This window comes from Mytilus galloprovincialis, chromosome 9, assembly GCF_965363235.1.
Source record: "Mytilus galloprovincialis chromosome 9, xbMytGall1.hap1.1, whole genome shotgun sequence".
NCBI classification, from domain to species: domain Eukaryota; kingdom Metazoa; phylum Mollusca; class Bivalvia; order Mytilida; family Mytilidae; genus Mytilus; species Mytilus galloprovincialis.
The window spans coordinates 59793946-59821372 of NC_134846.1; the positions used below are offsets into that span (position 1 = coordinate 59793946).

Consider the following 27427-nt stretch of genomic DNA (forward strand, 5'->3'; position numbering starts at 1 on the left):
ACATTAAAGATTAGAATATAATTCATGAATACTCTAGTTCAGGGAAACAATGTGCATGTGCAAGATCGATCGTGAATTTGCGTTATCGACTAATTAGATACGAGATTTGATAAACTGGGGGCATTATCAGTTTATTGATTTATCAGATCGGCATCGTTATTACTGTAGTCAGATTAATGCATACTTTATTTTCACATGCTATGGCAAACGAAAATATATACAACATATGACAAACAAAAGGCAGCAGAGAACAGACGTTACAGAGTATACAATAATATTATGACATTATATGTGATTTAATTTTCCAAGTGGCTGCATTTCAATAAATGCATAGTTTTACCAAGGAATTGTATATTTAAATATACAATTTCTTGTTTTTACTGTCAGAGATTTAGAATAAATTATCTAACTTGTGCCGATTTGGCCAAGAATAGTAGAATAAATATAAAATTCTATACGCACAGATCTATACGTTGGACATGATAAAACAAAATGATATTCGTTCTCCAAAACATTCATATTGCAACATATACAAATTCTATTTTCTCTTTGAGTATTCAGATAACGACCAACTTCAACATTTAATCTAAGTGTGCTGCTATGCAATTTTGTTAATATAGATACATTACAATGAAAATCTAAGTATCTTTCAAAACCAAACACTACATTATATCGTTTATAAATACAAAGTTTGTTACATTCTTCTAAAGCTGAAGATTCCACTGACATATTAAAACAGACTATTTTGACCGTTATGTTAATTAATCTTAATTACAAAAGAAACGGTTTGATATATGTCACCTGACTTTGAGTGTTACCTTCACGCAAAAATGGACAGATTCATGCTGTGATGTTCACTTAGCAGATCGTCTGTATATTCAAGAAGGTACGGGTGCTATTACCATATTTGAGGAACTGATCTGAGGTCATAAAAATAAAAGTCAATCAACACCTTTGCCATATGGTATCATAAAGTTTTACCTTAAACTATTAATCTCACCAGGCGACAGTTAGAGACAATTAATATACCCTTAATAATCGTAATCATGTTCTGACAGTTAGGTACCATTAAAATATATGTTCAAAATGCTACTCCCTGATTGCATGCGTGTATTTACATATTTTTTTTTGTGCTTAATTCAAATGCATTGGATAGTGACAATTTTTGAAAGGAGGGGGATCTGGGTCTTTCAGCATTTTATTATGATATATTGTGAAGCATACATAATATTGTGTACAGAATATCTAGTTAATTTCAATGAGATTTATTAAGATCTTAAACAGAAAAAAAAATCTTTATATTTTTTTGCTGTATCTTTAAAAAGTAAATTTTCACAAATATATATATATATATATATATATATATGACTCATATATAGTTTGGCATTTGATTACATACTTTTAATTAACAGTTCTGTCATATATTTATTTTTGTGTCAGAAAATTCACGTTAGTAGGTAGACAATGATACTAAATGCGATTTTTTTTTGTTATACTACAATTACTATAGAAAAAAGACCACCCCCCCCCCCCTTAAGACAAAAAGAAAACAACTATTGCCTTGTCGAAAGCAAGAAGGTCTTTAAGATTTATGAGTGAAATAGCTGCCTACTTGGATCTTTTGACATACGTCCTTCTTTTTGACAAGTTTCGCATAAGCAATACTTAGCGATGCTAGGTTCCGTCGTCAGCATTCATGCCGACTAATTCAGCATTTAGGTTCAGTCTGTGGTTAAAGTTTTGTTTTACATCAAAATCGTTGCCAAACATAATGGAATTTTGGGAAATTGGGAGCTTCTTTATGTCCAAAATACAGTATCCAGGGCAAAATTTTGCAAATATTTATTTTCATTTTTCCGTCTTGTACTACTAGATGGACTTCGTTTTTCCTGAACAGTTTTTTAACCGTTTTGTTTAATCGTCCAGTTGCAATTTAAATGCATATCCATGCAGGTCAAGATCATGATAATGATATATGAATGTTGAAACTATTTTGTTTTACATTGCACTGGACTTTCACTCAATGTTGTTCAAAATGCAACAGTCAGAGTAAAGACATTGTATATATCTTATAAGTAAGTGCGGCTTTTTTGCTAAGATTTTAATTCCATATGACGATCTGTAGCTGTTTGATTTTAAGGGATTTATTTTATTATTGTTTGAACAAGGAACGTATATATACTGTATACCAAGGTTTAACGGTCAGATTATTTATACAATATTGAAAACATAACATTTATGAAGCCATGATGTTTATTTTTTATTGAATACATCGCATAATGTCATTCATTACGACTATGTGTTATGACCAGCAACAACTTTTCAAAAAGCTCCGTCTTACATGACAATCATATGGTTTAGGTTGTTTATCTATATTCTCCCGAAAAAAAGCTAAAGAGAATAAATTATGAAGGGTCACCATTGTATGATATACTGTTTTGGCAATTAATGCCATTACGCCAGCATGTTTCTGGAAATTATTCTCAATCGCAAAAAATTATTTTTCTGCACATAAACTTCTTCAAAGTTCTTAACAGCATCCAGGGACTTGAAGGACCTCATTCCTTCTTTATCAAACATTTCGTTTTGGCTATTTGCAAGCAGTAATTTCAAATTTCTTTTCCAATTTTCTCCCGTAATTTTTAAAGACTATATGTCCCGAAATTTTTCAAAATATTATTTATTTTACTTTATTACACATAAACATTAACAAACAAATCAAAGAGCTGATAGCTCTGAGGTGGAAGAAGGTGAATAAAAGGTAACCTGAATTACCACAAAAGCAGCCCCACTAACCCAGGCTGATTTGTTCCATTATCGTTATGATATATATTTTTTTTCTTCAAACAAGAAAAGGTCATAAGTACATGGATTTCCCATCCGTACAATCATTTTCTATGTTCAGTGGACTGTGAAAATTAGGTAAAATCTTTAAATTGGCAGTAAAATTAAGAAGATCATATCATAAGGACCACATGTGCACTAAGTTTCAAGTTGATTGGATTTCGACTTCATCAAAAACTACCTCGACCATAAACGTTATAACCAGAAGTAGGACGAACGGACAGACCAGAAAACATAATGCCCATAAATGGAGCATAAAACTAGTAAGGCTTGTTACATACCCGCCAACTTTTGAAAGTTCCCATAGGGGTTTTTAGTGCACAACAATTTTAAGGTTACAATTTTAAGCGAAGTATTTTGTACGATCTGGATTGTCTAGAAAAAGTGTCATATTTGTATGATGAACTTACATGCCTTTTTCTTAAGTCTGTTTGCATGATTCTAGTTATTAAATCGGTAGAAGAGATGAAGCTAGCAGATCAGGGTTTATTTTCTTGCGTAAGAATATTAGATGCTTGTTGAAATTTCCAATTTTGAATTATGCACACAAAGATGGACCTTTAACAGGTTGGGAACAACACTCCAAATGAGGGGTAACCTTATTGGAAGAACGAACATTACAACCCACTGTAAAAAATGAGCACATTTTTATTCATATTATTTGATGAAACTTTCCCCCAAGAACTAAGCATCTATTAAGTACTAAATGGTCAAAATATGTCAAAAGAATATTCTGTTGTTTTTAAACTTATATCTTCTTTATTAATTTGACCCCTCATTTAGAAAAGTTGTTCCAAATATAAGAATTTTCCCACTTTTGAGTTTAATAAAAATCTTTAAAATGTTCTTTCTTTTATTTCAACAGTAAAATGACCCCTTGTTTTAGGAACAGTCCCTTATTTAAGGGACACCACTCATAATTGGGGGGGGGGGGGGGGGTCCCAACCTGAATACAAAAATAAAATATGTTACAACCAGTATTATGTCAATAAATTAGTGAAAAAAATACAATTTACTATCTTTATTATGTTTATGGTAGTACAGTAGACTCCGGACAATTGGATACCCAAAATGTCAGCTAAAAATATCCGATTACCCGATATATTCAATTAGACGATGAATGTATATTCAATGAATATTCTACAATAATAAGTAGATCTATTGCTTAATTTGTGAAAGGGCTGGAGGATTGATGGAGTGATTTTCATCAGTTACATCACCACGATGTTTGCGAGAAAAAATATCAGCTGATTATGTAGCTAATGATTAAATTTGTTTCCACTTGCAGTTTTTAAATCCTATATTTATTAAAATCAATCAAATGTCCTGCAATATTTATGTAAATTATTATCTTCCATCCATAGTTTGTCTTTACTTGTTTAGTAAACAAATTATTTACATTTTCACACAGGTAAACTAATTTGGCTATAAATAGATCAAAGCATGTCTGAGTAGAATCTCTAATCTAAAATCGTAATTGTTATAATTTTATTTTTTTAAATAATCAAATTTATATTTATGAAAATAATCATGATTGAAAAAATAGTATTGCATAAAGTTTACGCTTTCAGAGACTATTTATGCTTAGGTCATGGTTCTAGAGGCTTCTTCACATATTTGTTAACAAACCAATATGGCCGCCACACGTGATTACCTTTGCACATGTGAAAAAAATATTTCTGACAAAAGTCAGATTTCTCTTGTCAAAAGGGATTTATATTTATATTGCAATAAATTATTCAGAAGGAGGTACATTCAGTTTCAATTATAATTCTTATTCTATGAGCATTTAGAGTTTAATCAAATTCTCCCAACAGTAACGTACTGCTTTTGTCAACTGAGTCTTGAATAATTTTATAAATAGATTCAAACCATTTGAAGTAGAAGGCATCTAATTCACATGACAAGGAAAACAATGAATAAAGACGTTAATTTAATTAGAAATAGATCCTTTTTATTATTAAAAACAAAATCTTCTTGTCTGCAAGATTGCAAATTCGTAACTTCAAGGGCGAACTTGTAAACAGGGCGAGTTGTCCCGATACCAAATTCACGCATGCGTACTACAAATATCTACAGTAAAAACATCCGGTTACAAGTAAACAAATAACGTTCATGGATTTCATGTGGATGAGATGAAATCTATTAACTTACATAAATAAAAAGGTCATATTTACGATAGTGATTGTTTTTCAATCCTAATTTACAAATTAAATGATTCAGATGGTTAATCATGTGTAAAAATCGGTGTCAGGAATCTTAAGTTGTTATGAAATTGTAATACACAGAAACGAATGCGGCATACGGAGGCTCAATGAGTTTAAAGTCGGTCCCATAGGTCTTCAGAAGACTTGACGTCTTCTTCCACCAAAAACAGATGACACTCAACGACTTCACAGGTAAATGGGAAAGCGGCAGGCGTCCTAATATACGCCTATTAAACACCGAATATTGATGTGTACCATATATGACTTTGCCCCCAGTTCATCCAAATCTCGCATATTCTCGCATGAATTTTAATTAAACGCTTGACCCACTCAGAATTCTAGGTCGCGAACAAGCTTTCCCAGAACTAGAGTATTATATTTTATTTTTTTTTTTTGTTCTTGATGTGCTGAACATTTTTTTCTGTTTTCTGTTCATCTACTATAGTTTTTGCTCAAAGTAGCGGGGGCATAAACATATTTGAACTTTCTAGTGAAAAACAATTTGTCTGTATATATGTCTCTTTATATGTCTCTATATTCCATTCTGAACCCTCCATCTAAAAACAAAGATCAGGCTTAGTTGACATTGCCATGCACTGTAAAATAACAGAACAATTTCTTTTTATTAGTATGTTTCAAAAGAACTTTAATATAAATAAGGATTATCATCATCAGTTAGAAACTTGATCCTCATTATGTTCCACAATTTGCATTTCTGTCACTTGCACATTTTCTACAATGGTATTTCCCTCTTCTATAGCCTGAATAAGTGATTGAGCAATTTGATCATCACTGACTGATTCTTCCACTTCTGTATAGTTTGGTGGTATAGTGGCAATTATCTCCCCTGAGGAAGAAGAGTCAGTTAACGCTGATGCTGGCATTGTTGCGATTGTCTCTCCAGTTTTAGAATCTACAATTCTGACATTTCCCCCCTCTTCATTTAATAGAATATAATCTCTTGAGACCTCCATACCATCTATGACTTCCTCCTCTGTAATGATCTCCACATTCTGATAGTCATCTGAACCTGTCTGAACAACAACATATTCTGTTGCCTCTTCTACCTGCAAACAAAAGATGTTATGTTTATGTTTCTATACAATCTAAATAAACTTGTAATATTTATAATATCAGATTATTACATGGCATTTTTCATATCGCATGTATTATCAGCCCTAGGTTCAATATCAGCCCAAGAGCCGCATGGCTCGAGGGCTGATATTGACCGAGGGCTGATAATACATGCGATATGAAAAATGACATGTTATGATCTTTTTATCATATGCTTCAACAATTGAGAAAAATAACAGATTCATATATTGATCCTTTTACGTGGTTCCCAAATAGAAGTTCAAAGATTGAAAAGTTCACGGACGTCGGACCCAAATTATGTACATTCGATATCAAATCTTTCTACCATATGCCTCAACAGAGGAGAAAACATTTTTAATATGGACGACTCGACAAACCAAAAAAGAAAAAAACCAACAATATACATAATGAACACTGTTTGGAAAAGTCAACCTTTTCAAAGTAACTTTCTAAATTATGCATTTATTTAATAATTTTTTTGTTTGTTTTTTTTTGGTTATTATTTTACACAATATACTTTTCAGGATCTAAATAATTGTTTTGTACACTATTTCGTAATGTTTTCACTGAAAACGTAGCATTGAGGTGTATTTTCCGGAATTTGCCGAGTATCACCGGAATGCCATGTGATAACGTTACGAAAAGGCATGTGATAACAATCGAAGCATGTGATAAACTTTTCATATCAGCCCGCTAAGCACCATTTCGAAAAATATTGAATTTACGTTAATTTAATGCTATTATCATACAGTAAAAATCATATGTTATTTAGTCTAAGTATATGATAACATCAGATTATTACATGGCATTTTTCATATCGCATGTATTATCAGCCCTAGGTTAAATATCAGCCCAAGAGCCGCAAGGCTCGAGGGCTGATATTGATCGAGGGCTGATAATACATGCGATATACAAAATGACATGTTATGATCTTTTTATCATATGCTTCAACAATGGAGAAAAATTACAGATTCATATATTGATCCTTTTACGTTGTTCCAAAATAGAAGTTTTAAGAGTGAAAAGTTCACGGACATCGGACCCCAAATTTAGTTCATTCGATATGAAATCTTCTATCATATGCCTCAACACAGAAGAACAATATTCTAATATGGACGAATCGACAAAAAAAATAGTTCAACAATATACATAATGACCACTGTTTGGAAAAGTCAACTTTTTTAAAGTTACTTTCTAAATTATGTTTGAAACTTTTAACAAGTGAATTTATTTAAAAAAAAAAAATTATTTGGTTTTTTTTTATTATGATTTTACACAATATGCTTTCCAGTATCCAAATAATTGTTTTGTACACTACTTTTTAGATTAATGTTTTTCACTGAAAACATAGCATTGAGGTGTATTTTCCGGAATTTACCGAGTATCACCGGAATGCCATGCGATAACGTTACGGAAAGGCATGTGATAACAATCGAAGCATGTGATAAACTTTTCATATCAGCCCGCTAAGCACCAATTCGAAAAATATGGAATTTACGTTAATTTAATGCTATTATCATACAGTAAAAATCATATGTTATTTAGTCTAAGTATATGATAATACTTGTTATAAGACCACACCAAAATAATTTATTCTTCAGATTTTTGTAGATGAATATAGTGGGTTGGCAATCAGTTTCTATGAATTTGATAGAGTGAAATGTTTTTGTGTTAGACAGTAAAATTACAATATAAACTTTTTCTAATGAATGTCATTTATAATCATTCACAGAAATTTGAGTTTTTTATATGTATGTTGGAATGAATGTAGAGTCCTTCCTGATTTAAGCCAGTTTAAATTTAATCAGCTTCTAAGGAATTCAATAGAGTTTGATTTTGAAATAGTCTCATGTTCTAGAGCACATTTTAAATATTTAAATTCCATTAATACCACTTCCAGTTTTTATACGACCGCAAAATTTTTAATTTTTCGTCGTATATTGCTATCACGTTGGCGTCGTTGTCTGCGTCGTCGTCCGAATACTTTTAGTTTTTGCACTCTAACTTTAGTAAAAGTGAATAGAAATCTATGAAATTTTAACACAAGGTTTATGACCACAAAAGGAAGGTTGGGATTGATTTTGGGAGTTTTGGTCCCAACATTTTAGGAATTAGGGGCCAAAAAGGGCCCAAATAAGCATATTCTTGGTTTTCGCACTATAACTTTAGTTTAAGTAAATTGAAATCTATGAAATTTTGACACAAGGTTTATGACCACAAAAGGAAGGTTGGGATTGATTTTGGGAGTTTTGGTTCCAACAGTTTAGGAATTAGGGGCCAAAAAAGGGCCCAAATAAGCATTATTCTTGGTTTTCGTACAATAACTTTAGTATAAGTAAATAGAAATCAATGAAATTTAAACACAAGGTTTATGAACACAAAAGGAAGGTTGGGATTGATTTTGGAAGTTTTGGTTCCAACAGTTTAGGAATTAGGGGCCAAAAAGGGGCCCAAATAAGCATTATTCTTGGTTTTCGCACCATAACTTTAGTATAAGTAAATAAAAATCTATGAAATTTAAACACAAGGTTTATGACCATAAAAGGAAGGTTGGGTTTGATTTTGGGAGGTTTGGTCCCAACAGTTTAGGAATAAGAGGCCCAAAGAGTCCAAAATTGAACTTTGTTTGATTTCATCAAAAATTGAATTCTTGGGCTTTTTTGATATGCTGAATCTAAACATATACTTAGATTTTTGATTATGGGCCCAGTTTTCAAGTTGGTTCAAATCAGGATCCAAAATTATTATATTAAGTATTGTGCAATAGCAAGACATTTTCAATTGCACAGTATTCAGCAATAGCAAGAAATCTTCAATTGCACAGTATTGTGCAATAGCAAGAAATTTTCAATTGCACAGTATTGCACAATAGCAAGAAATCTTCAATTGCACAGTATTGTGCAATAGCAAATATTTTCAATTGCACAGTATTGCGCAATAGCAAGAAATATCTAATTGCACAATATTGTGCAATAGCAAGAAATTTTCAATTGGAATTATCTTTCTTTGTCCAGAATAGTAGTTGAATCAACTTAAATCATTGTTTTATACAATATACAATGTATATTCACTTTAACTACCAACTGATAAATTAAAACAATCTTTACCATTCAGTGATAACAAGCACTTTATTTTAAATTTTTATATTTTATGATGTATTTAAATGAGTAGTTATTGTTGCAAACTCCATTAGGAATTTGAATTGAGATCAGTTTTGGAAAAAGGGAAAGGGGGATGTGAAAAAAAAAATGGGGGGGGGGGTTAAATTTTTCTCATTTCAGATTTCATAAATAAAAAGAAAATTTCTTCAAACATTTTTTTGAGAGGATTAATATTCAACAGCATAGTGAATTGCTCAAAGGCAAAAAAAATATTTTAAGTTCATTAGACCACATTCATTCTGTGTCAGAAACCTATGCTGTGTCAACTATTTAATCACAATCCAAATTTAGAGTTGAATCCAGTTTAAATGTTGTGTCCATACTTGCCCCAACTGTTCAGGGTTCAACCTCTGCGGTCGTATATAGCTGTGCCCTGCGGAGCATCTGGTTATGTTTTGAGCTTAAGATTTCAAGAGGGAGGATAAGAGGGAGGATTTCATATCAGATAAAAAAAAATATATACTGAACATGATTATCATTATTGAATTAAGCAATTTCTCAACATGCCAATGACAACTCCATTTCCATACTTTCATGTATAACATAATGACCAAAATGTTAAATACAAAACTTTACATTTTTGTCATGTCTCAATACTGCTCTCTAATGTATAGGTCTTTTGCTGAGCTATATCTGAAAATATATTGTTATTTTTCGGTTTTCATGCAACAACAAGTTTCTACCCCTTACTTCCATTTGTACTTCTTGTTTTGGACCCTACTGTCAGTGATGTGTATATAACTACTGCTTATTACTTAAAAATAGACATAATGCTAGATATCTGCCAAACAAAACCCTAATACTGTACCTGCTGTTCAGTAGTATCAGACATGATATACTGCTGGGTATCTGCAACAACAGAGGAAAATTCTGACAAAACTGTAGCATTATAATCTGTCTGGTCCTGTTGAATTGGTAGTGAATGGCCAGTACATGGAACTGAAATAAAATACAACATCTTGAAACTTTAATAAATGGACACTTTTTATCATTGTAATACATTTTAACCCACTGTGTCCAACATATCTTGACAAGGTAGTTTTAATATACAACATTTCTTTATTGGCCTTGAATTTACCTGCTAAAATGCTTAAGGCATATACATTTTCTCAAGCATAAGACTTCAGATACCTGTTTATTTTCCTATTTCAATATTTAAATGTAATTATTATATAAATGCATCATGTTAATTTGCCTTTTTTTAAAGTGTAATGCTAGTATATACGTAGTATCCTGCTACTTCTAGACAATTGTTCTGAAGGTTATGAATATGTTGATGAATACCTTTTCAAGATGTCTTTTAATTAGTCATGTTATTCAAAGCCTTGATTATTTGTTGATGTTAATTTAGCTTATAAAGCCCTGGTCACAACGAACCCATGATACATCTATCCAGCGTTACGACATGAAATTTGGTCAAATAGCGGGTCATCTGTGATTGTCGTACGATAGTTGCATGATATTTTGAGCATCGTTATGCTGTCATGTGTCGAACATTGAACATGCACTTTTTTTGCACTACGATTTTTGTCGTGTCACTGTCTTGTGGCTGTCATGAGAGTGTCTTACCACAGTAGTGCGATAAACAGATTGTCGTGGGTACCAAATGTTTGCAAATGTCCAATTACTTTTCTTTTTAAATGCCTGTAAGGTGTTATGTTAATGAATGCCTTTATCTTTTTTTTAATCTGTAAATGTCTTTATGTAAGTGAATACTCTGCCTACCTTTTGCCTTTAGATGTCTGTTAAGTGTACCATGTTCAGCAAATGCCCTGCCACATCTGTTACATTTAAATGGACGTTCTCCTGTATGCATTCTTACATGTCGCAATAGTGAAGCTTTTTCACGAAATTTACGATGACAAAATTTACATTCATATGGTAAAATACTGGTATGTGTTCTCATGTGTACTCTCATAGCATTCTGAAAAAATAAAAAATGAATGTAAACACTACATTTTTTCATAATTTCTTTTTTCTTTTATAGTATGCATTGAAATTTTTACTTTTTGTATTTTTATTTGTTAAAATTGTGTACCAGTATAAAAGGAATTCAAAAAATGGACAACAATCTACAAGTATTAACTTCAATTACATTTGTATTTTACGAATCTTGACATCCATTCACAGCTCTATTTTGATGACTGCAAACATCAAGCATCTAATAGTTCATTTGCTTTATTTAAAATTTGCACATTTTTATATATTTTAAATTAGATTTTTACACATTTAAAAAAAAAAACTTTAAAAAAGTAAAAAGACTTTGGTATAAACACTGAGAAAATTTATGTTATATTACTTACAGCAGACTTGAATGACTTTGAGCAAACTGAACAAGGAAATGGTCTGTCTACAGAATGTATTTTGAGATGTTCCCTGACATGTGAGATCCTTTTGAACAGTTTACCACATTCACCACATTTATACTGCCTTTCTGTATTATGAACACTCATATGTTTGTTTAAAGTGTCTTTGGTTATAAAACTTTTTTCACACACAGTACATTTATGAGCTTTTTCACCTGAAAATTAAAACAAATATAATTTATGTAAAAGTACACATTTTCTTAATGTCATTTCAATAATTTTACAGAAAGCAAGAAAGTTTAGTTTCTATATTAACAATAACAGTAACATAGCTATGATCTCCATTGATGTTTTACCTTATTGTCTTCATTGTTTATCAAAGTACAAAACAATAAATGTTTTTAGTCAATGTGTACAAGGTTTGTTTCTCAAAGAAGTGCTGAGTTAGGTCATGTATAGCATACCATACAGGATTTAAATGTTGGAATATAGTTAAGAATACCATTTGATTAATTAATTTGGTAAATTAGTATTTCCAACCTTTTGTTTGTGAGGAAGTTTTTTCCTCTGAGTATGTCTCATATTTTGTTGAGTTTACATTGATATAATATTTTTTAATAGAAAATATATAAGTCACTGAGACATGATGCACAAAAGTATAATTAAATATAGATGCTAAATATTACTAAAGAGCTATTTTACTTTTCTGTGCCTATAACTAAAAATAATAATATAATGGAACACAATGAATTTCCAATTTTTTGAAAACATTAACCTACCTATATGTGACTTCATATGTAGTTTGAGATAAACATTAACCTACCTATATGTGACTTCATATGTAGTTTGAGATATGAAGTTCCTCTAAATGGTTTCAGACAAACAGGACATTTCTGTGTTAACTTGTCATTTTCTTCATCATCATCTGGTAGTTCTAATAACTGCTTCAATGCATCCTTGGCACTACAAACAGAATTGTCTGTTGTTACAGATTCATAGTAATAAATACACATATCAAGTTTGAATTTAAAATACTTAAATCATGGCCCATGGAATTTTATAGTCTTGTTACTTTTTAATCACAATCATGAAGGTATTGATGTAACTTTTACAACATAGTAACCTTATGACATTAAACAAAATTTTTTTTTATATCACTCATATGAACTGCTTATATTTTGTTAATCCTTGAATCTATAAAACTGCATTGCAATAGTAATTGCAGAGATTTGTTTTTTTAATTGGGAATGCTGAGGGAGTCTGTCTATCTTGTACTAATACAAAAGAGTAACTACTGTATAATTTCTTCTCAGCATCTGAGTTGTAAAGTTAAATGCATTTAAAAAGTATAAAGAAATTGTACACACAGAACGATTTTTTCCCCAAATAATCTTTATAAAAATGTTTGATTCAGCAATGAAAACAAGCACAATCTGGAACATATTTTAAGCTTTAATATTGCACTGATCAAAATAATTACAAACTTACCCTTCTTCTTTAAAAGGTACCGCAAGTATGTCGTCACTCTGAAAAATAATAATTTATAACTACAAAATCTGTCAAAGATTTGTTTTTTACTTCTTTGGTCAAAGATTTATTTTGTGCTTTTTTAGTCAAAGATTTATTTTGTACTTTTCGAGACAAAGAATTAATTGTTTTTTTTTATAAATTTATATATGTTTTTCCAGTATTTGAAGACTCCAATGAAAAGTTACACTAGTAGATGAGTCATATCGGTATTTGATTGGCAACAAAGTATGAACACCAAGTAGTTACCATACAAGGAACCTTACAGCTATCTATGGTTTCACCTGGATAAACAATTGTATCTTATAACAACTATCCGAAGTTTGTGTTAAAGGGATCCAATATATAAAGCCATCTTAAGGAACTCTCTTTTGAGAGAAGTAGCAGTCATAGTCATAGTAGGATAGAGATCTATGACAAAAAGATCATGATAGATTGACTTGCAAGAAGTTATGGGACAAGATCATACACTTTTAACCAAGTAATTTCAAAATGAACCTTTTATGTTTATCTCTTTCCATTCAAACATTCTACAGATGGTCTGAGACCACAATTATTTCGTAGTGCATTTCTTTTAGAACATAAATGAAAATTAAAAAAATCCCACATGTGCTTTCTCAATGAATTTTTTACAGTGTGTTGTACTACTTTTGGGACAAATTATATCAAAATTATAGAAAACTTCATTGGCTCTAACTCAAAATATGGACAATTTTATGTTAAGGGCGTCTTGAAATCTTTTGACAGCTTCCGAAGTGCTCATTTTTAACCTTTTTCAGCTGGACCAAATCACTACTTTCCTTTAAAATTCTGGACCCAATTTTTTTTAGTGTAATTTTACCCCCCTACTTGCAATTTGAGGCATTAAACATGGAGAAATAAATTTGGAAGGGGTATAAAAATTAATGGCAAGTAACCCACTGTCAACACTAGGGACTATATTTGTGGACAACGAAAATCTAGGGACGACAATTGTGGTCTTGGACCAGATAACTAGACACCCTACTCTTGAGTAGCTATAACAACTTATTTTAATAATGACAGGGATGAAATAGAACTCTTCTTCCTAGATCAGGAATGAAGCTGAAGATGTTCAAAATTGTCTGCAAGCACACACATACATTTGTTTATTTGTGTACAGGTATCTACACAATTGGCTCAAAAATCAATTTTAAAGTCTTATCAACATTTATAAAATAACTTAATCACCAAATAAATATTTTTCAAATAAAACAAGTTCTTCTAAATTGTACATTTATATTTTATTCTAAGTATTGGTCAGATTCTTACTGAACAGTATCAATGTTGTGCTCATGTGAGTGAAAAATGGAGATAAACACTACCTACCTCTTCTGGGTGATGTGCTGTGTAATGTTTAATCAGCTGTTCTTGATCCTCTGATATAAAATGACAGATTTTACACCTATTAGCATGATCTGTTATATGCTTCCTCAGATGTTCCTTTAGCTGGTATATTGTTGGTAACTGCTCTTCACAGACCTGTCAGAAAATTAATACCATTTTTTAAAGTATTATTAACCTTAAAAGACAGACTGATGCAAACATGAACATATTTCTTTAATGATCATGTCAAATACATGCACTTGCCTAGTGTTATTGTAAAATCTTCAAATATTGTTTCAATTTTGTATTTACCTGTTTATAATGTATAGTCAAATTTAAATACCTATTGTTTGTCATCTTTTCTCTTAATTCAATATATTTTTTTTTGTAAAGAAAGAGATGGATATCTGTACTGTACATTCCTCTACTCTAGATAATAAACTGAAGTTACCACATACCTGACAGTGTGTTGAGGAAATTGTCTCTTCTTGTTCAGCATTTCCCAGGTTTATCACCACAACTTCATCAGAACTGCCATCCAGGCCAGTCAGTCTTATATCATTTTGATCTGCTGAAATGACTACCTGTATACTACCATCAGCATTAGTATGTAGGGTATCAGAGTTCAAGGCTGCAGCCACGAGGTCAGATATTTGTACAACAGATGATTCTTCATCAACTTCCTGTATGTCTGTCTCACCAATCTAAAAGTCAGCAATATCAAATATCAAACTCATAACAGAACTCTAATTCCTAAAAAAAATACATATCAATACGTAGTTCCACTCAAAGTGTATGATCTGAAAGTCACTCAAGTTATCCCATTGCTATAATCTTTAACAGTTGTGTCATTTGTAAATTTATCAATAATCAAAGGAAAAAAGCATTTTCATTTATGCAAACTTTGACCAGTTTGGCAAAAGTGCAAGTTTACTGGAAAGTCTTAACTTCGTTAAATAATATTTTTTTCTTCTGCATTAGAGTTTTGGCTTATTGACTAAATTACAAGCAGTAAAGTTTGAACAACACAGATTTTTAAACATTCTCTCTATTTTTTATTTGTAAGAAACACAAGTCAGTAGCAGATTTTTGCTGACACAGTGGTGTCTATGAACCAGAAAGTTAATCTTACATGGCATAACATGTATAATATTTTCTATCTAATAACCACAATTGTAACATACTTGATGAATGGTTTGATTTGGCAGATTCCATTTCATTTTATACCTTGGTAAATCACTATCTGACTTATTAGTACAAGGCACTCTAAAAATAGACAAAGGATAACTGTTATCATGTACATTTACAAGTGACTTTAATTCTATCTTCAAACATGGAAAGTAATTTTTTCCATCAAGTGTTCCTTTTCAAATTTTTCACTTTTGTGCAGTTATATACATATCAATTTACAAATGATAATCAAGTTTTGGATAAGTTGAAGTAAACAGGTTGGCTTTTCTTGATTTGAAAATACTTAATTGATGTTGTATAATGTCACTCTGTGTACTTCCATTTAGTACATTTGTAAGTGTATTGTTTTTTTTTTTTTTTTTAAATATTCCTATAAAGTATTCATTTCAACTTATGCAATTCCATGAGCCTAAAAAAATGTTCATGTAAAGTATTTATTTGTGTGCAAATTCTATAAATTGTATTTCTGGAAAGAACAGTTTTTTTAAAGTACTTGTACGTATACATGCAAGTTCTATGAAGTTTTCAGCCCTATTTCTGAGATGTGTTCAAAGCAAAAAGTTAAATAGTGGTCTTTTGTCAAAGCATTAATAGCGACCAATAAATAAAGTATACTTAGAAACCAGTGAATATCATCTATTTAGTTAAAAAGAAATTGTTTCAGTTCAGCACATTCAATAAATAGTATTTTGAAATGCATTCATCTCCAGTGTTCTCCCCAGGCCGTTTTAGCATCGCGGTACCGCGACGCTATATTTTTTTACCGTGACGCTATAATAATATCCGCGACGCTATAATTATTTTCAGGATGTTACTTTCCTCGTTTCTTGGCAAAGCCATGTCCTAAATTGTGAACTTTCATCTAATTACCGCTTACGATCATAAAAAGATATATCACCGTTAATTGTAATCCCTTCAAGTCGGACAATAGAGGCAATCTAAAGTGATTACATAGGTGCTAATTGCCCTTTGGGTGATAACTGGTTACTAATACCCCAAGCTGTCACTTGTGACATGATTATTACCACGTGGTATGCAATCGACAAGGAGAAAATGTAATCAGAAAATCATAAAATAAATCAAAATATATGTTTGCAAAATGAAAATTCAAAGAAACAAACATTTTTTTCTCTTTTCAAAAGAGATTGAGTCTTATCTTTTTATGACTTTCAAAATATTAGTATTACTTTCTTTCTCTTCCTATTACTAGTTGTAAATCGAGAGTGAAAATTTTGATTTTAAATTATATAAGTTTTGTACTTTCTTTAGAAAGTGATCATGATTGGCTTTAGTTTATGTTTCATCCATTTAATGCATTAAAAACGCCATTTATTCCCAATCTCTTGTCAAACATTGTTTTATTTTCGTATTTTTCATTGCTTTCGGCGGCCATTTAATATTTTAGAGTAAACTACGGATCGGAATCGGACCAGATATGACAAAAATCCGCATTTTACGGTAATAAAGTTCTACATATCCACAAATGGCACAGTAGACAGAAAACAATACCTAAAGAGAAAACTAAGCATTAACAGACTATTTATTAGATAACTTTGTGAAAAAATATATATCATTTTGATAAAAAGAAACAACTGGGACCATGAACCAATATATTTGATAGACATGATAAAGAAAGTTTTTTTAATTTAAATTTTATTGCTATATGATACTTTCTCTTTCCTTTTTTTATTATAAGAACCATTGTTTTTTTCCTACACATTTAGTGCAATTGTATCTATACACATTTATTTTTATTTGGCCCAAGAGGAAAAAAATAATTCTGGAACTATAAATGAATATAGAAAACATAAACTGAAAATACTGTTATCATGGTTTTAGTTTAATTGTATTCTCAGTTATGAATTCAACAATATAGATACAAAGAATAGGGGGGAATAGAATATTTTATTCACCAAAAAAGGGCCTATAGCAAACAAACAATATAATACATCTTGTAATAAACAATAACGTATATAACAAAGGAAATAGAGCATTACCACGACGCGACAAATTACATTGAAAAAAATACAATTTATTTTTTACGCCAAATGTGATGCTATCCAAAATTTCTGGGGAGAACACTGATCTCACTTTGTGCAATATTATTGTGAGCATTCAGTAAATTGTTTTTCCTTTCTGATCTGCCGTCAAGAGTAACTTCATAGGTATTTGTTTTATGAAATTTCAGTCTTAAGTATGAGTACAAAGTACTAAATTCTGTATTAAGCGTAGTCGTGTTTTTTGTAACATATATATTCAAACAAGCTTTCTATGAAAATTCTTTCCCCAAACACTTTATCTTCCAATAATCAAAACCTACCTTGATCTCATGTGCCTAGTCAGAGCACCAGATTCTGTAAAACTACGACCACATGCCTCACAGGAATAAGGTCTTTCTCCTTTAAATAACAAAATAAAAATATATTACATCTTTCATTTATAAATAACAGAATGTCTTTTATCATTTAATACCATTATTCAAAAAATATTATTTTGGAATTTTAATAGCTCCACTGCTTGTGATATCTGTTATTCTAGTTATTTTCCTGATAAGGATTTTGATCAACCTTTGTACTGAACATTTTTTTCTTCTTCACCTTACTAATAAGGCAATATAATGGTATACCAACATGCCTAGTAAGTTTTTAATGGTCTTACCCTCAACATGACATGTTGCTCTAACAATACGGACCATAGCATAGAACCAGCTTGTCAAATTGTCAAATTTGAAAGTCTTTGGTTTGACCTGAATGGAGTTGGCCCCAAGACTTCAAATATTCAAGGCAAACACACTCAAGGAAGAGATAAAATAAACTGTTTCTGTTGACAAAATTATTCAGCTGATGGGATACTTTAAAACATGCTATTTTCATAAAAGGGCTTCAATATTATATTCCAGTCAATTTTTGCTCATATTTTTATTCATATGATTCAATGATTCATATGAAATAATAAAATATTATTTTTAGTAATCTATTACAACTATTATGATTTTTGTTTAACAATACCTGTATGTCTTCTGAGATGACGCTTTAAAGCCCCTTTTGTTTTAAAGGCATAGGTACAACCTTGTATTGAGCATGGAAAGTCTCTGTTATCACTGTGGGTAAGCATGTGTGTTTTCAGAATACTGATCTGAAAACAAATCAAAGATCAAATTTTTTAAAAAGTTAAGACAATTATTTCAAAATCAAACAAGAATGTGTCCCTGGTACACGGATGCCCCATCCACACTATCATTTTTCTATGTTCAGTGGACCGTGAAAATGGGGTAAAAACTTATAATTTTGGCATTAAAATTAGAAAGATCAAATTAAAGGGAACATTTGTACTAAGTTTCAAGTTGATTGGACTTCACATTCATCAAAAACTACCCGAAGCAGGACGGATGACAACAGAGGAATGGATGCACAGACTAGAATACATAATGCCCATAAATGGGGCATAAAAATAATTTCAGTGCAATATTCATACATATAAGTTCATGCAAATGGGTTCAATAAATCCATTGACAATGATATTGGGCTGCCACATCTTCATTTTATTTTTTTTTTATAGTTTGGTTGATTTTAAATTTTGAACATTGGTGCTGTAGTATTGAATTATTATTAAAAACGCTAAAGTTATGTAACAGTTATTAAACCTATGAATTGTTAAGGTCACATTTCATTTTGGAAACTTTTCATCCGAAATTGCATTTTTTTGTCTTGAAGCTTCATTTGTAAATAAAGAAGATTTTATAGAAAATAAATCTGTGTAAAAAGTTATGATACCTCTTTAAACCTATTATGACAAATGTGACATTCATAAGGTCTGTCTCCCCCATCAGAATTCTTTATGATATTATACTGCTTAGGACTTCTAGGTTGTCTCTTTTCTTCGTCTTCTTCATCTTCTTCCTCTTCCTGGTAATCCTCATCAATCTTGTCTTCATCTGAATCTTCAACTGTTTCTTCGTCATGAACAAAAGCTATGTGTCGCTTCAAGGCTGCCTCTCTAATTATATAAAAAAAAACTATTGAACATTACTGTCATTTTTTTTCAGGAAAATGTGGCATTTATTGACATGAAGAACAGTATTTTGGATGCATCAAATTTATAATATGTTACTTGCATTTGCTTGAAGAAATTTTAACAGGCATAATAATAAGTTACTGCGAAAAAGACTATCAAATTTTAATATTTCACTAAATGTCAAAATATTTACTAGATGTTTTTGACAATTGATTGATCACATATACATGAAAATTTTCATTAATTTTGGAGTTCATAAATACCTTAGAAGAGATGTCCAAATTATGCTAAATATATGTTGTTTTTTAATGTGCGCTTATTATTATGGAGGTATTTATGCAATGTCACTTTCAACATGAACCTTTCCCAAGTTATCTCCATCTACCCCAGTCTAAAGTACCCTGGTCATCTACAGAACACTGGTGCTTACCTATTAAATTTTAAATCACACTTGATGCAGGTATATGATGTGTTATAGATGTTATTCTCTTCTGGTACTTGTTCCTTTAACACCTCCTCACTTTTCCTTTTTCTACCTGTAATCAAACAAAATTCATGTACCTTTATAACAGACTGCACCACTAACAATGTAGTTAACATCTTCAGTTTATCAGCATAAAGTAACAACTTTAAACAGAAAAAAAACATTTCTGTTTGTGATACAAATGTATTACTAATTATGCAGAAAAACATCTCGCAGAAATGTGTTCTAAATTACAATGGTAAAGAAGGAACATGCCCTTATGGTTCATTTGTTCATGACACAAAATCCCTACACTCACATTCAGTTTACCCTTCCAAACACCCCCAGTTTTTGGAGGGGTTCGTGTTGCTGAGTCTTTAGTTTTCTATGTTGTGTCTTGTGTACTATAATTTGTCTGTTTGTCTTTTTATTTTTAGCCATGGTGTTGTCACTTTATTTTCCATCTATGAGTTTGACTGTCCCTCTGGTACCTTCCACCCCTCTTTTACAGACCACAAAGCAATTGTTGTTTTCATCTTGTTATAACATAAAAGTAAGGAGATATTTATTGGCAATGATCATTCATTATCCAGATGGATAAAACATTTTTATTGATTGCAAATTTGTAGTTTTAGAAGGAAAGGCTGTGCAAATTTGTCCATTAAATAAAAAAAAAATAAGGGTCATACATGTATGATCTTAAAATATCAATTCATTGCTACTTGTGTTGAGTGTACTAGAGTTTTCTGGTGGCTGTCCCACTGATTATCCCAAATCTTCCTCCACCAAGATTTTTTCACTGAAGTTAAAAAAAGATACTGTTATACTGTTTATTATAAAAATGTACCTCTTTTCTTCTTGTGAATTTCTTGTTCTGTATTATCAGTAATTTCATTGGCCTTTCCTGGTTCATGTTTAATATCCTCTGGTTGTATTAGCTTAGGAATAATCAGCTTCCTGTTTTTACCATTCCTTGTGAAACTAACTTTGTATTTGTCATGTTGTACTTTATGATCAAGGTAATCTTGGAGACTTGTGAACATGAGACGACATCTTTTACAGAAATGTATGTCATCATCACCTTCTCCATCTGTGTCAATTTCTGTGCAAAAATAAAGTTTATTTATTTAGGACAGTTTTATCTCATAAAATAAATTGCTGTGAAAATATAAATTTGATACTTTCTACAAAAATGTATATTTACAAATGAATAACTACACAGGGCTGTTCCATAAAAACATGCAAGGTACCCAGGAAAGGCATTTTAAAAATGGGGTAACGACCTATAGATTTATGCAAATTAAAATTCACTGTACATTTTCACTTTGCCTTTGACAGAGGAATTTAATCTCAAAATGATATACTTTACTACAAATCTATAAAAGAGGAATTTACCGCGTATATGACACCAAGGATTTGTATAGTCTTACTAAAACCTTTGATGACACCATAAAAAATTAAATTTTCCGCTGACATAATTTATCTATAAGTTTTTGGGTCAATTTTCTTGGGATTTCTCAGGCAATCGTAGTACAAATACATGTACAATGTACATATGATCATAACAATGGCAAGATTCAAAACATGACAGCAACTTGACTAAGGCCAGGTTATTATGAGCATGTACAAGAATTATGGACATTTCAAGGCGAGATAACTCATGTTAATTTTCTATTCTGGTTCCCAATTTGTTCTGATCGTCTGGTGACCAGTAGATAAGAAAAGATAACTCCCCTAAACAAACACCCCACCAATAGATGTCGATTTACCGTTAGGCATATTGCGTAATTAATGTTATTAGCAATTACACGATAATTCCAGAAGCAATAGATTTTAGAAGGGATCCCCACTATGACTTTAAAAACTCTAGGTCAGCCAAATAAAGGTTAATGATCCTTGATTTAAGAAGAAATATCCGAAGCAGATATCCATTATAAATTATCTGTTGATTTTGTAAATATAAACAAGGAGGTTATATGATACAGACCATTCTATTAAATTGTATTTGAAAAGTAACGGTGTAAAACAAAGTTGTGGAATAGAGAACTTGAAGCTGTAAAGTCTGATTTTGTCATTGAAATTTATAAAATTATTTGCTTAACTATGTATTTATTGTTTATTGTTAATTCTATATATATACTTTATTTAAGACAAATGTATCAACAAGTTTTGATTCGTTTATTCTACATTTGCCAGAGGTACAATTATGTATAGCGAGAGGGTTGAATTCACGGCTCACAAAACATGTTTCACCCTGCCGCATTTTTACGCCTGTCCCAAGTCGGGAGCTCCTTGTCTGTCTTTTTTATTCTTGTGGGTTGTTTTTAATTGTAGTTAATTCAAGGATTTGTATAGTTCATTTATGTGTTTAATTTTTGGAGTTTAGTATGACGTCGATTTTCATTAGTTCATTCACAAACATTCGAAACTCAACTAGACCCAACTCGAATTATTCAGTGCCCTCTATCTACTACTTTTCTCGAGGGTGTGATCGAAGTGATCGTAATATAACGACTGGATTATTCGGGTTAAACTATACCTAACTAAGGCCGTGTTCACACCAAATGCCTTGTACAGTAAACATGTTTACATTTGGTTTAATGTAATCTACACTAGTTTCACATAAGATTTGTCCACATCTATACACCTTGTTTAGTTACCTGTACATAAGATTTGTTCACACTTGTAAACTAAATGTCATTTCAATGTTCATTACGTAGAACCGAACTCAAATTTCCGAACAACTTTTCTAGCAGTAAGGGAACGACCATTTGACTTTAAAAAAAAAAGGGGGAATGGATTTTCCCACAATTTGATTAAAACAAATCGGGTCATACAGATGATTAGTCTGAATCCAAAGTTTCCCCATACATTATAGTGTTAAATATTGAATTGGTACCATCGAAAAAAATTGAATATTAACTTTCGCGCGAGAGAAAAATCGGACTTTAGTCCCCCCCCTTTTTTTTTAAAGTAAAGTGGTTGCTCCTTTAAGAGAGTCATTCTGGATTATTACATTTCTATCTTTTCTGTTTGTTTCAAATAGTATTGCTTCTACAAGTTTTGTTTTTTTTGGCAAAGGAGAGGGTGATATTTTTTTTTTTATCTAAAATTGTATTTTAACGGATCTGAGATTCTACACAAACAAACAATTAACCCCACCCTTTTTCAGTAATGCATTTATGAGTGAATCGTTGTTTGAGTAAAGACCAGTGGCAAATATTTCTGTCAGTGCGTACGTCCAGTCGATTCGGGAAGACCTTTTCTAATGAATTATGTGTTCGGCAATGATGATGAATGAGTCTTGATAATGGATTAATAAGGCTATGTAAAGTGTTTTATAACAAATAAATATATCAAGTTTAGACAAATATTTCTGTAAAGAACTTTATTAATAAGTGTTATAAGTATCAATTTTATATAAAAATCGTTTCTTTTTTACATATAAATGGAAAAATTACAGTTCGGAATGTCTAGTTTTGTGTACACTGAACCTACACAAGGCCTACATTGACTATCGACTGCATGTAGACAAAACATGATTTAAACTACATGTAACGTAAACATTGAATTTTATCAATGGGAACGTAATTATGTTTAGTTTATGTGTGAGTTACACTAACACAACACCGAGTTTGGGTCAATGTGAGCACGGCCTAATTCAACAGTGATAAACACAGAGTAGGAATTTTTCTTATTTCGCAAGTTTAATAGAGAGAATCCCAGTGGCGGATCCAGGAATTTTCATAAGTGGGGGCCCACTGACTGACCTTAGAGGGGTCCCGCTCCAGTCACGCTTCAGTGATTCCCTATATAAGCAACCAATTTTTTTCCCAAAATGGGGGGGGGGGGGGGGGGGGGGGCTGCCCACTATAAATCCGCCTCTGAATCCATAGGCATATTATACCAAATATACACGAAACAGAAATTTAATACATTTTATGAACGGAGAACCAGTAATGAACGCAAATAAACAGAAATCCTGACACAAAATTGTTGTGATTTAGGAAAGATTGTAACCCTCCTGTGGGTTTATTGGTCAAGTATTTCCAACAACCGCTGTCAGTAAGCAAATACACGGAAATAATTCAAAACAGAAACAAAATATCTAATAGCGCAAAACATTTGTCAATAAGGAATGTCATGACATCCGAAAGTCAGGTGCTCGTTTAGTTCACTCCTTTTTTATTGTTTGTTTAAACAATTTTTGAAAATATTCGTTCATATTTCAACGTTTCTAAATTTATTTTCACTTAATAAAATACGTTTTTTTTTATGTATAACCCTCTGTATATTCTTATGTGTAGAAATAAGAATGCCCTTATACAAAAGAATAGAAAACAACAAATATAAATAAGTATGGTTATATCGCCAGAATAAGAGTTATACAAGAAAGAAAAAAAATGAAATATGAAAAGAATATTTTCAAATAAAACTTAACCAAAATAAAATGAAAAAAAGGGGGGCACTCAATAAGAGCCTGTGTGTGAAATACTTTATTTTCAATATAATACTTCCATGATAAGATAAAATAGCAACATATGGTATTAATTTGGGATACAGCACTGGAAAGGATTTGTCGTGGCCCCATGGGACGCTTATATACAATGTACTATGTAAATATTGACACATTTGTGTTTATATGGCAGTTAAGATCATGGAAGTATAAAATGTATTATATAATACTTCCATATTTAGATCGATTATTATGGAGCTTTTCTTAAAAACGATTTCCGATGTATTTTGTCATTTTCATTCATTGTTTATGTTTTGAATAACATTAAAATTTCACGTTGGCATCTATATTCTATTTCAATTTAATTTTTCAGATTATGTAAACATTTTTTTTCATCAATACAATCATTGTGTATTCAATTAATTGATAACAAATTAATGCTATTGTTACTTGAAACTAAATAAGTTTATTAAGACAAAGCCTTTTTTAGAAAAAAAATCCTTTTTCTGTACTTTTCTCAAAGATGTCAACAGAACCACACTACTTAACTTTGATGTTACTTTAAAGACATCTTTGGTATAACAGAAATTAATGTATTGCTTAAAACCTAAATAGATATTTCAAATAATGGATGTCAAAAAAAGGAAATTCACATCATAAAATGGAGAATTCAACTTATAACACCAACCACAATTCGTCTTTGAATACGGTCAATCCTAGTTGTCTGAATATACGTTGTATAACAAAAAAATATGAAGTTCCACTTTTAAAAGCATAGGGACACCAGTAAACATTATTTTGAAATGATATTTTTTATACCATTTGATAGGAAAACGTTTTGCCAATATTGTATAACGTATTAATTTAATTTACAATAAAAAATGAATTAAATATGATTTTTTTAGTAGACATGTATACCTCGTATTTGCTATATATTCAACCAGAAGATGACCCAACGTTCAACACGATGAGGACACCAGTAAATTTCAAGATAAAGTGAATTTTATTACACCATTTTAAAGCTAGAAAAATGGTGCAATCTTTATAATTTGTTAATTTTATATGATATCTATAGTATAGGCATAGTATTCGTTTATTTAACTAGTGGTCATAATTCCCCGTAGACAATAACGTTAAAAAAAATTCAATGATAACTGCTCTCTGTGGGATAGTTGATAAGGCCATCCAGCTGAGCTGTCCGCAATTCTTGTGTATGCCTGAGATAACTCTGATGTCCAATGGCTATATTGCCAGACAAGCTGGGGGCAAGGTGATTATTTGAAGAAGGCGGGAGGGAGGTAATTTAAAGATTTTGGTTCTCCGTCATAAAACAGGGCATGGAGATCCATTAAATAGTTTTACAATCTCTTTTACCATAACTTGATGATCCGACTGCAGGAAAAATTATTGTTTTTCAGTCTTGGAAGAGTGTAAACAATGATGGCAGTTCACACCAGTTGTCAACGAAGCTACCAAATTATTTGTAAGACCATATATCATCAACATGTTATGCATTTTCTTTTGTGGGTATTTCATAAATAATAAAATGACAATTTGAACTTTTTTCGTCTGCTTCTTACCTAGAAGTAAACGTGTCGTAGACACATCTGATGGTTTGTCGTTCTCGGTCATGGCGGTTTGCGACTATCGAAAAATGGTGAGTGATAATCTACTTCCGGTAAAAGTATAGGGCGCGTTTCAAAGTAATTTGAGTAAGGTGCGTTCTAATGGCAAATTTTATTAAAGGTTTTGTGCACCCCGTCCCTTCTAACTTGAATAACATAGTAATATCACGTATATCTTTTAATTTTAAACAACAACACAAAAAAAAACACCATGATAAACAAAACTTATCAAGTTTTGTGTTAAGTGCTGCAGACAAAAATACTGTGAATATCTGTATGTGCTTTTATATCAAAGATTTAAGATTTAAATATGCTACATATGTCCATATCATATTATCAGATTATTACATGGCATTTTTCATATCGCATGTATTATCAGCCCTAGGTTCAATATCAGCCCAAGAGCCGCACGGCTCGAGGGCTGATATTGACCGAGGGCTGATAATACATGCGATATGAAAAATGACATGTTATGATCTTTTTATCATATGCTTCAACGGTAGAGAAAAATAACAGATTGACATATTGATCCTTTTATGTGGTTCCCGAAGTTTAAAGAGTAAAAAAGTTCACGGCCGTCGGGCCCAAATTTGATACATGCAATATGAAATCTTTCTATCATATGACTCAACAGAGAGAGAGAAAACAAACATTTTTAATATGGACGAATCGGCAAAAAATAATTCAACAATATACCTAATGATCATTGTTTGGAAAAGTCAACCTTTTAAGGAAACTTTCTAAATTATGTTTAAGAAAAACTTAAAAAATGCATTTATTAAATATTTTTTTTTTTTTTAATTTTTTTTTTTATTATTTTAAACAATATACTTTCCAGTATTCAAATAATTGTTTTGTACACTACTTTGTAATGTTTTTCACTGAAAACGTAGCATTGAGGTGTATTTTCCGGAATTGGCCGAGTATTACCGGAATGCCATGTGATAACGTTACGGAAAGGCATGTGATAACAATCGAAGCATGTGATAAACTTTTCATATCAGCCCGCTAAGCACCAATACGAAAAATATGGAATTTACGTCAATTTAATGCTATTATCATACGGTAAAATTTATATGTTATTTAGTCTAAGTATATGATAAATATATATATATAGACATATGTAGCTTATTTAAATCTTAAATCTTTTATATAAAAGTGATATCGCTAAGTGCAAGTTTTTGTTATTTTAGA

The 27427-nt window shown here is 31.2% G+C and overlaps 1 protein-coding gene across 1 annotated transcript; it reads right to left on the minus strand.

The window, feature by feature from the left end:
* Window positions 1-5655: 5655 nt before the first annotated feature.
* On the minus strand, window positions 5656-26292 carry LOC143045462 (uncharacterized). Its single transcript, XM_076217980.1, has 15 exons — window positions 26189-26292; window positions 21000-21254; window positions 20120-20225; window positions 19449-19671; window positions 18684-18810; window positions 17996-18074; window positions 15669-15750; window positions 14943-15188; window positions 14488-14640; window positions 13102-13139; window positions 12437-12576; window positions 11611-11828; window positions 11033-11231; window positions 10116-10246; window positions 5656-6118 (listed from the first exon to the last, which is right to left on the minus strand). Exons 1-15 carry the CDS (start codon window positions 26238-26240, stop codon window positions 5723-5725), a joined length of 2445 nt encoding a protein of 814 aa, XP_076074095.1. The 5' UTR covers window positions 26241-26292; the 3' UTR covers window positions 5656-5722.
* Window positions 26293-27427: the final 1135 nt, after the last annotated feature.

Coding starts and splice junctions, on each gene's coding strand:
- LOC143045462 (XM_076217980.1), bottom strand. CDS start 26,240: ATGACCGAGAACGACAAACCATCAGATGTGTCTACGACACGTTTACTT. Junction 19,672..20,119: donor TGTGATTTAAAATTTAATAG/GTAAGCACCAGT, acceptor TTATATAATTAG/AGAGGCAGCCTTGAAGCGAC. Junction 18,075..18,683: donor TCATCTCAGAAGACATACAG/GTATTGTTAAAC, acceptor TGTTATTTAAAG/GAGAAAGACCTTATTCCTGT.